Source organism: Caretta caretta, chromosome 11 (assembly GCF_965140235.1).
Source record: "Caretta caretta isolate rCarCar2 chromosome 11, rCarCar1.hap1, whole genome shotgun sequence".
NCBI classification, from domain to species: domain Eukaryota; kingdom Metazoa; phylum Chordata; order Testudines; family Cheloniidae; genus Caretta; species Caretta caretta.
In genome coordinates, this window is record NC_134216.1 from 46,320,893 (window position 1) to 46,334,838 (window position 13,946).

Here is a 13,946-nt window from a genome sequence, read left to right on the forward strand (position 1 = left end):
AGGGGGTATTGTTTCATGGTCTCTGTGTGTATATAATGTCTTCTGCAGTTTCCACGGTATGCATCCGATGAAGTGAGCTGTAGCTCACGAAAGCTCATGCTCAAATAAATTGGTGAGTCTCTAAGTTGCCACAAGTACTCCTTTTCTTTTTGTAATAAAAGAGTTAACTTGTCTCACAGGACATATGGTGAGTACAATAGAATCTGTGTGTCCAAAGACTGCAATATCAGACCTGAAACATTTATTTTCAGGCTAGAATTCTGCATGTCAACTTTTATCCTAAATTTGCAGTTTTGTTGGAGCCATGCTGGTCTCAGGATATTAGAGAGAGACTTTTATCCTGTGAATTGGTCTAATCATAAACCCCCAAAGATCAGGAGTAGATGATTCAACCTAAATTGAAGTATACACTCAAACTGTAATCTGCCAGTTAGTGGACATATTACCAAATTTAAATAATTATATAAAACTGGGCTCAATGCACCACATTTTCATTTTAACTTAGAATCCTAGAATATCAGGGTTGGAAGGGACCTCAGGCGGTCATCTAGTCCAACCCCCAACATCTCCTTCCAGGTAGAGCTGTCTGAAAATTATCCGATTTTTTATGCTGGAAAATGTCAATTCACCAAAATTAAAATGTTATGGGGGAGGGAATATGCTGATTTTAACAATATTGTCTCCAAAAAAATCTGAAATGATCCTATTGGAATGGAACATGTACATGTTTAGTTTTAAAATGACTGTGTAGAAATTTATTTTAGAATATAAAATTTAAAATTGAAATAGAAAAAAACATGTTGGCAGAGCCCAAACAAAATTTTTTTCACAAATTTCATTCTGCAGGAAACTTCAGAAATTATGTTTTTGTTCTAGTTCAGAATGAAAAATTTCAGAACTGAAGATTTTTTGCATGAAACTGAAATTCTGGTTCCCACACAGTTCTAGTTCCAGAAAATTAATGGAGTAGCAGAAGACTAGGAGTACTTGTGGCACCTTAGAGACTAACCAGTTTATTTGAGCATGAGCTTTCGTGAGCTACAGCTCACTTCATCGGATGCATACCGTGGAAACTGCAGAAGACATTATATACACACAGAGACCATGAAACAATACCTCCTCCCACCCCACTGTCCTGCTGGTAATAGCTTATCTAAAGCGATCATCAAGTTGGGCCATTTCCAGCATTTCTGTGGGGTGTCTATATTCTGTCTTTGCCGGGGATAGACCGGGAATGGAGTCTTAGAACTTTTAGTAAGTAATCTAGCTAGGTATGTGTTAGATTATGATTTCTTTAAATGGCTGAGAAAAGAACTGTGCTGAATAGAATAACTATTTCTGTCTGTGTATCTTTTTTGTAACTTAAGGTTTTGCCTAGAGGGGTTCTCTATGTTTTTGAATCTAATTACCCTGTAAGGTATCTACCATCCTGATTTTACAGGGGGGATTTCTTTATTTCTATTTACTTCTATTTTTATTAAAAGTCTTCTTGTAAGAAAACTGAATGCTTTTTCATTGTTCTCAAATCCAAGCGTTTGGGTCTGTGGTCACCTATGCAAATTGGTGAGGCTTTTTATCCAACATTTCCCAGGAAAGGGGGGGGTGCAAGTGTTGGGAGGATTGTTCATTGTTCTTAAGATCCAAGGGTCTGGGTCTGTAGTTACCTAGGCAAATTGGTGAGGCTTTTTACCAAACCTTGTCCAGGAAGTGGGGTGCAAGGTTTTGGGAAGTATTTTGGGGGAAAAGACGTGTCCAAACAGCTCTTCCCCAGTAGCCAGTATTAGTTTGGTGCTGATAGCGGCCAATCCAAGGACAAAGGGTGGAATATTTTGTACCTTGGGGAAGTTTTGACCTAAGCTGGTAAAGATAAGCTTAGGAGGTTTTTCATGCAGGTCCCCACATCTGTACCCTAGAGTTCAGAGTGGGGGAGGAACCTTGACATGGCCCAACTTGATGATCACTTTAGATAAGCTATTACCAGCAGGACAGTGGGGTGGGAGGAGGTATTGTTTCATGGTCTCTGTGTGTACATAATGTCTTCTGCAGTTTCCACGGTATGCATCCGATGAAGTGAGCTGTAGCTCACGAAAGCTCACGCTCAAATAAATTGGTTAGTCTCTAAGGTGCCACAAGTACTCCTTTTCTTTTTGCGAATACAGACTAACACGGCTGTTACTCTGAAACCTAGCAGAAGACTGTGCATTCTATTCTCCTGGCTAGCCTAAGTAACACAGAAACAAAAGAATTATTAATATTTACTCATTCTCTGTAGTGTGGGGGACATGGAACCTAAAAATAATGTAAAAAATGCCTTTACCTATATTATTACAAATGTAACACAGAAAACTGATTTGCCCTCCAAGACCTGGATCTTGAAATCTGATCTATGTACCCACATGGAGCTCTCCACTCAACTGAGCTCTGACTGCTTGCCTTTCAACAGAACTCTCCATGAGTGCAAGAGTTCACTTGGCATAAAGATTAGTCTTATGCTTCTTCTGGGACCATCTTAAATAGATATAAAGATAACTATCAAGACTCTATTTTAACAGCTGAATAAAAAAAAATTGTCTTTCCAATTTTGCATTCACCTTTAAAAACTTGTGGGGTTTTTTTTGGCCAATTTAGGAGTTACAATTTAATTATGAGATAAAGCCAAATGGTGCCGTTTTTATATCTAAAATTTGTGCCTGCAACTTAATAAAACTAGATAAAAAAGCTTTATCAGAAGCATACAAAGAACTCCCAGAGACTAGACAACTATTCTAGTAACAGTTATGTAACCCATATTTTAAAAATAATCACTGCCTGTAAGAAAAAAATACAGTTTTTCAGATATAAAATTCATAAAGTGCTACAATAAAAACTGTTCTACAATAGGCTGTCAGAGACTTTACTGTCACCTCCTGCTAGAAATGATGCCTGGGAGCTAGACAGTTATTTCTTGTTTTTAGATTCTCTGCAACAGTTGGCTCCCCCCTCTCCTCTTCAGATTAAAAAAAAAAATTAGCATACCCAATACATCCCTGTCCTCTAATGGTACATCTACACGGGGATGCAAGCCCCACAGCATGGCATGGCTGGCTCAGGTCAGCTGATTTGGGCTTTAGGACTAAAAAACCACTTTGCAGACATTCGGACTCAGGTTGGAGCCTGAGCTCTGGGACCTTCCAACCTTGCAGGGTCCCAGAGCCCGAACATCTATACAGCAAATTTTCAGCCCCGTGAACCCAGGTTAGCTGACCCAGCCCAGCTGCGGGTATTTTATCCCTGTGTAGATATACCCTAACACGGGGTGGGGAACTTTTTTTCTATAGGGGCCACTGACCCACAGAAAAAATCAGTCACGGGCTGCACACAGCCCCCTGGGGTGTGGCATGGAGGCTCGGAGCTTCCCCCCTGCAGCGGGGTGAGCTGGCGATTGTGGCTCCAGCCCCATGGGTGTGTGTGTGTGTGTGTAGACTGAGGGCTTCCCCTAGGCTCCAGGGTGGGCCAGAAATGAGGAGTTCAGGGTGTGGGAGGGGGCTCTGGAGTGCAGGAAGTGGTGAGGACCCTGGCTGAGGGTGTGAGCTCTGGGGTGAGGTTGGGGATGAGTGGTTTACGGAGCAGGAGGGGGCTCTGGGCTGGGGCCAAGGGGTTTGGAGTGCAGGAGTAGGCTCAGGGCTAGGACAGGGGGTTAGGGTGTGGGAAGCGGTGCAGGGTCTTGGAGAGGGTTCTGACCTGAGGGGGGCAAGTGGTTCAGGCTGTGGGCTCCGGCCGGGCAGCACTTACCTCAAGTGACTCCTGGTTGGCAGCACAACGGGGCTAAGGCAGGCTCCCCGCCTGCCCTGACTTCACGCTACTTCTGGAAGCGGCCGGATCCGGCCCCCAGGTGGAGGCGTGGCCAGGCGGCACTGCAGTGCGCACTGCCTGCGCCCGCAGGCACTGCACTTAGCTTCCCTGATTGCACCTGCATGTACGGGCAGCAGGGACATCCCAGAGGCTTCCAGGAGCTGTCCGGAGCCGACCGGACTTTTAATGGCCTAGCAACTAGCTTCCCCCCACAACAGGGCGAGCCATGGCTCGCGGCTCTAGCCCCGCGCAGGGAGGAAAAAACGGCACTCAGGGCTTCCGGCCTGCAGCACTGAGACTTGCTGCGGGCTGGATGAAATTAGGCAGCAGGCCAAATCCTGCCCGTGGGCCGTAGGTTCCCCACCCCGGCCCTAACAGTACCATAACTGTAACATTTACATTATAGCAGGTGTTATAGTCTGCCTAGAGCAACAACAAAAATATGTATTTCCAGGTATTTTTAACATTATTCGTTCTAGACATAATTGCCTTTGTTCAAGGCAGAATGTGTTGCTCTTGGTTTTTCTGCTTCTCTTTCTTGCCAACTTTAGTAGAAGACCAAAAGGTTTTTTTACTTCTCACATTAAAAACAAAGAGGGCATCTCTATTTTTCTGGATTAGCTGTTCTGATATCAACATATCTTTATTAATTTTAAGACTGCTGACTGTAGTTTAATATCTATTGTTTATACCAATCTGCAATAACTACTGCATGAGATTAATACTATAAAACTGAGATTAACGTCATTTTTCTCCTTTCTCAAAATGTTTTTGAGGATTTATCTTGCTAGACAAAACACAGAGGTATAAACTGAGGGAACTGAAGGGGAGGGGGAAAAAGAAAAAAGGACATGAGCCATCTAACACCAGCTGTTAGGTCAGAGATATTCTGCACTGTCTATATATCAGAGAAAAATGGACATTTAGAACAGAGAGGAAAGATGGTTCAGCAATTACAGCACTACTCTAGGATTTGGAAGATTGGAGTTCAAATCCCTGCTCTGCCACAGACTTCTTATTTGGCCTTGCCCAAGTCACTTAGCCTTTCTGTGCCCATGGGAATAACAGTACTTCCCTACCTCACAGTGGTATTGTAAAGATAAATGCATTAAAGATTATGAGACACTCAGATGATTGGGGCCATAGAAGTACTATTGATAGACAGGATGTGATTTTTGCTTCCTGCACTGTAACCAACCCAAAATCAGCACCTTATCTAAATTAACTTTTGCAAAGTGCAGATGTCATACATGCTAGATCTTTTGTTTTCATATAACACTCTACTTTTACTCAATCCTGTTTTACTGGGAAGGTCATGCCTGCTGTCCTGATGATATGAAACAACCTTCAACTTCTAAGCAGAAGCAGTGAAGACACAGCATGTGGAGCCTATGCTGCTTGGGAATCTCAGTCAAGCAGCCGTAGACTAAGGCATTTTTTCCCATTAGGTCTGCTACTTTTAGGCTGTGGTCTTCCAGATGCATGGGAAATGCCTCGTGATCAGGGATGAGAAATGAATTTGAAGATCTGTTCTAATGCTTGAGATGAAATCATTCCTACTCAATAGGTTCTCCCATCCTATTCCCTAAAATTCTCTAATAACAGTACGCCACTATCATTTAACAGTATAAAACTCAGATCCCCAGAAGTCTGCCCTTCTGGCCTCAGAGGATGTTACTGCTACAGTGTGTGTAATCAGAAGTATCATAATAATAATTTAGATTTCCTTGTTCTGCTTGGAAGAATTAATCGAAGTTGGGAAAGTAACAATGCTGAATATTTCTTCTCAACTGTACTACCGCCACGTTGTGTGTCTGCAGCAACATTTTTAGTCTTGGACTAAATCCCCTTTTAATCCTCACCAATTTTTATTAGATTCCTCTAAAAACTCACTGAGCAAAGAATTTCATCATCCTTCCAAACTATCCTCCTACCATATCTGTGCTTGCTTCTTTTGATTCTGTAACTATACCTGCTCCCAACTATTCAGTGTGGTTTTCCCTTTTTTATATTATGTCCAACTATTTAAACCAAGAAAAGCAGATACTATATTATGTGAGGTATAAAGGGTCAGCTAAGATATTACCTACAAACTGACCTTTCAGAATTGCTTTCAAGATTTTAACTCAGTTTTTCAGTTTTTAAAACCATTTAACCATGAAAGACTTTTGATGCTGTACAAAATACCAATAACCTGTTGAATAAAATAAAAGTGTTAAAAGCTATTTAAAACCTCTGTACAAATATAAATATATGACCATTAGCAGGCAAAAGACAGAAAGAAGAGTTGGCTGTTGCAAGGTCCCTGGAAAGTCAGCAGAATTTGATATTGGGAGATCAAGGGCCCTCCTTTATTTAAATTTGGAGAGGGTTAGCAAAAACACTCCAGATGACCTCAGAGGTAGGAATATTCTCATAAGTAAAATCCAAACTATAAATAGCTTCATAGATCAACCTATTGAACAATACCTGAAAACTAGGAACAAATCTGGTCTTTGAAAAACTGGTATAATATGCTACCAACCACACCACAAGCAACACATTACATATCAGCTATAGTTTCCATACGGCTTGGGAACACACTGCAGTAGTCTATTCCACATGTTACAAAGGCAAGGATAATTATGGCACAGCACATACACATCAGACAGCAGTGATCACAAGCTCACTACTAGATGCGGATTTTTTTTTAAAAGTGATTTTCTCCACTGATATACCTATAATTAGGGATAAAAAAAAAGTATTCCTAAAATGAAAACCACTTAGGCACAGAGTGGGTAACTTCTTACTCTGTTTTTTCCAACCTACCAGCAGCAAATGTGTTTTCTCTGCAAACAAACCATTCTTATTTTCCATGCAGGTTCTTCTTTTTATAGCATAGAAGAGTTTCAGAGCTATTTAAAAACCTGACTATTATTAGTTTGTCTTAGCGTTACTATTCTTTACATATTATAAATAGAAAAACTAAAGATTTATTTATTATGAAACAATCATTTGACACTTACCTTCCTCTGACAATATTTTCTTGAAGAAGTTCATGGATGATATTTTCTATATTAGAAACGTTCACCTTATTGACAAGACCGTTGATCGACTTCTTCAGGGCTTCCCAACTCATCCTTTGATATGCTAAGCTATTATGAAAATATTACATTAATACAAGTATATCTTGGTACACTATAAATACACTTTAATATAAAAATGTGAAATTAATTTGTAGTCAACAGGAGCCTCAAGGTGCAATGCTCACAATATATTTTGCTGCCTTTTTCAATTTTGGTTTTACGATTATACTGACAGTAACTCATTACTACTAAACCAATCTGATTTACAAAAACCCCCTCTCTCTCTCTCACCCCAAACCAAATAAAAACTGTAAAGCTAATGCTGAAGTATGGTTTTCTACGGAGAAGACAGACAAGAGAAAACTTTATCCCACAAATCTCTCTGCTAATAGCAAGTACAGGAAATGAACTAGAACAAAAGAACATACAGGAATGTTAAACAGTATTATACTAAAATATTATACTTCAAACAAAACCACCACAATATAATTAAGACTTATCTGAAATATTCAATAATAGATTTTTGAAAGACTTCCTAAGGAATTGTGAAAAACATTAAGTTTGTTTGCAAAGAAGACATTTGATTTTGGCATATTTACAGTTCCTGCCAAAATTACTTTGTAACACAGAAAAATGTCACAAATTATACAGACTCATACCCCATTTCATGTAATCATGTTTCTTATTTATAAATACGTATGATTAACATTTAGTGAGTGTAGATATGAATTCACTCCTCATTCTTAGTGACTAAAGAAAGAAATTCCAGTAGTAGTGTAAGTACTTATAAATGAAAGGAAACCTCCCCCTTTTTTTTTTTAAACAAAATTGGAAAATATATGTATTCCAACCCCTTTTTGCTGTGTATGTCCACTGTATTCATAACTATCAACTTTCTCAAAATATTTTGATATATTTTAATTAAAGAAGAAGATATTCCGAAGCTATTTTACAGGATAAAATATCAACATACACATTTATGATGCATATTTATATACTACTTTTTACTATTTACATTTCAAAGGCAGGTCACAACCCCAAAAACTACAGCACATGGCATCGCTGCTTCAGCATTTCACAGGTTTTGAACAACTTTCATGTCTGATCAGCCAATCAAAAATATTTTACACTTCTGTTTTACAGTGCTCTACTATGCCAGTAAATCCTGTTAATTGTGATATTTGTTAACTTTGACTTACCTATTTTTATCGGTAATTTGTTCCTGCATCATCCTGAGCTTTGCTGGAGGAATGTATGCACCACCTGTACGGGTGAGAATTGGATCCAGCTCTTCTTTTCTCTTCTTTGAAGGGGGTTCATTGTGACCAAGTGAGCTCTGGGGTACTGATCTTTCTGGACTTTTTCTATCAGGTGAAGGGAATTTTTTCTGTTTCCTTCGATCAGATTCCCTCTCTTTCCCCTTCTCTTGGGGAGTCTCTCTCCTCCACCCCCTATCAGACAAAAGTTGGAAAGTAAACGTTAAAGAATTTCCATCTTATGGAGATGAAGGCTGAACATATTGTTAAGAATTCAGACCAAGGCAAGTGTAATGGTTTTACTTTTAAACAAAATACTAATTGTTGAAAATTATATTAAGCAGAATGAACACCTTTTCATTTTCAAATACTTAATACTCACCTGGCTTCCACAGTTTTATCATCACGCCCCTTTCCCGAATATTCTTGATCATACTTGCTGTGATCAGAGTAACCTCTGTCTCTAGGGGACCAAGACCTCTCACGCTCTGCATACCTACTCCCATCCCCAAACAAAAACCTTTTTAGTAAAGCTTTATTAAACTTCTAGTTTACAGGAATTGTACTCTCTAGGGTCTGTTTTTCAGTCATGGATTGATTGTACACATACCAATGTTTTAAAAACCTGTAGGCCTCAATTTTGTACCAATGAACTGAGCCTCACTATTAATATATAATTCAAGACAGAAAGATGCACACTTTAATAAATCATATAGTCCTAGTGATAAACAAAAATTAATCTGATAGGGGTGTGACCTTTAAAAGAAACATTGTAAAAGAAAACTCAGGGCTCAGAGTTAAATGATAAATAGTAATGAAGTTAAATATTGAGTGTACTCAGCCCTATGCAAGTCACAAGACAGCCCACTGAATGTTTCCATTCACTATATTTGTCACCTTTGTTTACTTGTGCAGAGTTAAGTATACCATATGTACGGGCATAAAAGAAAACATACTTTATGTTTTAGTATCACAGAATGTTCACTGTAAGTGAAATGGAAGTTACCCTGAAAGAATTTAGTTCATGCCTTATGTATGGTAGACAGCACAAGAAATGGCATTTTTGAGTCTCCAGCTGACATGCATAACCTTGCTATAAAGTGACAACTGTGGTTAACAGCACTGGAGCCATGCAAGAGACTGGAATCCAATTTCCATTTTAAAGCTGTTCAGTATTCAAAATGAACATTGAAGAGTTTTAAAATCTTTCATATTCAATTACTGCTCTCCCATTTTCATCCACAATTAGTGACATTGTATTAGGTCTATAACTATATTTTTCATGTTCACTTATCAGCATAAGTGAAAAATATGGAACAAAAATGTGTTTTGTTGTACTTATCTGATTCACTCTGGATGAAGATAACACACAATTTTAACTACTATTAAATGCAATTACAAAAAAATACTTGTTTACCTGTCTTCTGGAGAGGAACTCCTCCGGCAAGAGCTGTGACTCTCTTTTCTTTCATAACTGGAGCCATGCTTTAAAACAAAGTATTAAATTATTTTAGACCATTGTATATTTTATATAATAGTATATTTACTAAGCATATCTATCTTCTTATATGAAGGATTATTTTATGTCCTTCTCCCACTCTGAAATTTTACACCTGCTGTCATGCCACCCACTATACTTTGAATAATCTCCTACTCCACCCATTGTTTAACAAAGATCTCCCTTTTTTCTCCTCCAAATTCCTCTTTATAATCCACTTTTTCCATAATGTCCTCCTCTCCCTCCTAAATTTCTATGCAGTTGCCTCATTTATCTTATCTGTCCAAGTTACACTGTACCCTTTGTTTTACATTTTCTAAATTATACATTTATCATTTAAACAATTCTATAAATGTACTTTTCCAAGGTTAAAATTGCAATCACTTTACAAATCTGTCAAGTAAAAAAAATTCACTGTAAAGTTAATATGTCTGTTCACAAAATGAACCAGAGCCGCGCACCGTGATTCAGAATGATCAGTACACTTACAATAGATCTACAAAAGAAGTTACAAATAGGTTCCTACAGCTTACCAAGCTCTTTCACAATTAATTTGGATTTGCTTAGCAACCATCTCTGTTGAGTTCTACCCTTTCATTGTAACATTTAACTCCTCCCTCTGAAAAATATTATTCCCATTCACCAGAACCACAAACTGATACCATCTGGCAAAAAACAAAACAAAACAAAACAAACCCTATGAAGTAGAGTAACCCATCACCTTGATTCAGATACACCATACCAAGAGCTGTTTACAACATTCCTGGACTGGAATTCTGTCACCAATACTCATACAGTATATATATTGACCCCCACTCCATCTATAAGGATGGCAGTGTGCCCACTAACAAGCTGACATACTAGTTTCTATATCACCTTGGAGCCAGTCAAATATAAAAGGAGTTCTTGTGGCACCTTAGAGACTAACCAATTTATTTGAGCATGAGCTTTCGTGAGCTACAGCTCACTTCATCTGATGAAGTGAGCTGTAGCTCACGAAAGCTCATGCTCAAATAAATTGGTTAGTCTCTAAGGTGCCACAAGAACTCCTTTTCTTTTTGCGAATACAGACTAACACGGCTGTTCCTCTGAAACCAGTCAAATATAAGTTTAGAAAGCTAGCCAGTTGAATACAAGTGACATCTGCTTAATAACAGGTCCTCCTGATAGACAGCAATACCAAATGATGTTTGAATATTTAACAAAGGAAATTATATTTTTTATTACTTGGAGCAGGGTCTATTTGTGCTATATGCTGTACAGAGTACAACTGGATCCCGACTGAAGCTTCTAGGAGAAATAGTAATACCTGCAAAAATGAAGACTGAAATATCCTCCCATCCAGGGTCCAACTGGGCTGACTCATGCTGGCTCAGTAAGCCAATACTTTGGTTTTTTAAGCTGCTATCATGTGTTCCAGAATCTCAACTTATTTTAAAAAGGCACATTTCTAGCCCTTAGGGTTGAAACATGCCCCCCACCTCATTCTACAGAAAAATCTGCAATGGTGAAAAGTGGGCCAGTTGCGTAGCACATCTGTGTAGCACATCTACAATGGGGTTTGCACTGAAAAAAATCCCAGCATAGGCAAGTCCTTAATACGATCAATGCAATGTCTGCATGAGTTTGCAGGGAATCTGAAACAGCTCTGGGATACATGAACTGCCACAAGCATCTGTATAGGTGTTAACTCCAAAAATGTTTAAACATTAAAAATGTTACCTGATTTGATCAGCAGTAAAATAGTTAAGAAAGCAGAGGGAGGATCATACCATGAACATCTATAGTTTACTGTGAGTACTTTTTCCCTTTCTAATCTAATTTATGGAGCTGAGCCCTTTGGGGAGCCAAGCTCAGCAGAAGATCCATGATCATATTTTGAACAGCTGCACGATCTACTGTGAGTGGTGTTTGACTTTTGCATCTCAAGCGGAAAGAGCGTGGAAGAGACTATTCAGCTTTCCCCAACGCCCCATATATAATACCTGCTCCCAGCCCAAACACACTGTCCTTCCAGACCAGGGTTCAAACACATTAACAGAGCTGTATAAAGATGTTTGTATTATTGATGCTTGTGCCATGCTTGTTCTGAAGATAAATGCAGGATTTTAGTCTCCTGCAGACTTCAGGCTAATGATCAAGCATCTTTCATTAATAAACAAGAAAAAATACTTCTTGATATAATCTCTAAGCATAACATGCATTTCATGACTATGTGATGACCAGAAGACAAAACTCTGAAGAGAGCAATTCTATACTATAAATTAATTTCTAAAAATTCCATCCACTAATTACTTTATTATTATAATCTCATGCAAGATACACTCCAAGAGCTGGAAAGTAATGAAAAAATTCCATTATTTCTGCAAATATTTAGCTTTCAAAGTAAATTAGCTGGATCTCAACTGTATTGGTAACATTTCTCTATTTTGTTATCTGAAGGGAAGTTTTTATATACATTGTGTGTGAATGAAATTACATGAAAAATATTTAACTTCATAGATATAGCATCATGAAGCCAATACTCTAGAAGAAAGTCTATATTTGCGAACAGAAGTTTTGCTTGCTGCTATATTCCTAACAGTACTGCACCTCTCCCTTCTGAAACATACAACGTTCAGATTCCGAAAGAGCAGGACCCTTCACTGTCAGAAATAAGTTTCTCAGAATTGTAGGAATCCAAATACCATACTTATAATCTTGATTGCATGATAGTAAGATGAATAACTAATATCACAATCCAGAGAAAGATGCAATTAATTTCCCCTCCCCACCATTCTCATAATCCGTCATTATGCCTCAACTCACTCATGCTTTCTACTGAACTGTTTCCATCTTTTACCCACTTCTCTTCACACTTCATTCCCTTTTCACATTGCTGCCAGGTGCACTTGGGACATCTCTTGCTAAGAATATCTGTACATCAACCAGCTGCAGTTTGCTGGTTTAAGTAATAATACTTCTTGTTCTTAATTATGATACAGCATATATTGGGGAGAGAATACATGCAACTCCTATTGAAGTTAAGGGAATTTGTGTTCATATATGAAGTGGAAATAGGCCCCTACATACTAAACTCACACAAAAATCCCCAAACAATATTGTACTTCTCCTGAAAAATTAAACTTCACAATACTTACACTTATGTGTGCCACTCTACTCTTCATTTTTTCCTGTAGCTCACTTAAAGTTCTGAACTTGTAGAAATAATAACGTACTCAACTCAAATGGGGGGTCTCTTATGAAAAAATGTTTCACCTACAAAAGATAAACAACACATTCCATAATTGATTAAACAATATTTAGATTTATTTTTAAAGGTAAAACAATCACTGGAGAAATGAGTTGTGATCTTTACAAAACTTTAAAAGAATCAAGTCTAGGAATCATCTCACCAAAACATTAACTTGAATATTTCTTATTGCTTCACATAACTACAGTTACATTATATTATATATATGTTTTAATCTGCTAAAAATAGAAAAACACGGATAACACCTACCAAAATTCTCTTAAATAAAACAGAAATATTATTCTATCAGAACAAGTCTGTCTGAATTCAGTATTTTCTGATGGTCTGAGACTGAAATCGGGTGTACCTGTGTAAAACAAGACTCTAATTAAAATTTAAAATTAAATTTTAGAATAATCAAGATGATCATAAAGATATCAAATCCACTTGCAAACAAAGGCAGTATTAATTTCCATTCTGTGAAATGGATATTGTTCATAGAATATCAGGGTTGAAAGAGACCTCAGGAGATCATCTAGTCCAACCCCCTGCTCAAAGCAGGACCAATCCCCAATTTTTGCCCCAGATCCCTAAATGGCCCCCTCAAGGATTGAACTCACATTAGCAGGCCAATGCTCAAACCACTGAGCTATCCCACCCGTCTCATTCATCACAAAGCCAAAATTAAGAGAGAGCTTTGTTTGCACAAGTCTGCTCCCAGCTGCAATCTTGTCAGCCTATTGATTATACTTTTCAGTAAAACATTGCCTCAAACTCTCATCAGGGGAAGGAAGATTTAACCTCTTCACATAAAATCCACATTGGCAACGCTGAAAAGCAGCAGAAAGCTGAAGACGGTTCCAGTTGCTTTTCATCTCAGTATTTTAACAGCATTTCAATTGCAAGATAACATTTGGCAGGCCAGAAAGAAAATACTCACAGCAGCAGCACTTTTTTATAAATCTGGGGTGAAAACTGGATGTTAGAGCCAGAAGAAAATCACTCTCTCTTATTGCCTTTTGTCTTTTCTAATTTCCTGATTTAAAGATCTTTCCATTCTATAT

The 13,946-nt window shown here is 38.2% G+C and overlaps 1 protein-coding gene across 4 annotated transcripts in view; it reads right to left on the reverse strand.

Moving 5' to 3' along the window:
• The window catches only part of CWC22 (CWC22 spliceosome associated protein), a 59,245-nt gene that overhangs the window by 41,083 nt on the left and 4,216 nt on the right, over positions 1–13,946 (reverse strand). For 2 of the 4 annotated variants that reach the window (XM_048868902.2, XM_048868903.2), the window contains exons 2-6: positions 12,791–12,908; positions 9,570–9,637; positions 8,535–8,648; positions 8,096–8,347; positions 6,837–6,965 (exon numbers count right to left, since the gene is read on the reverse strand). In XM_048868902.2, coding sequence (XP_048724859.1) covers positions 6,837–6,965; positions 8,096–8,347; positions 8,535–8,648; positions 9,570–9,637; positions 12,791–12,817 — 590 coding nt within the window. In that variant the 5' untranslated portion in view covers positions 12,818–12,908. Of the gene's footprint in view, positions 1–6,836; positions 6,966–8,095; positions 8,348–8,534; positions 8,649–9,569; positions 9,638–12,790; positions 12,909–13,152; positions 13,250–13,946 lie in introns of those variants that run through there. The other 2 variants (XM_048868904.2, XM_048868906.2) reach the window with 2 other exon arrangements.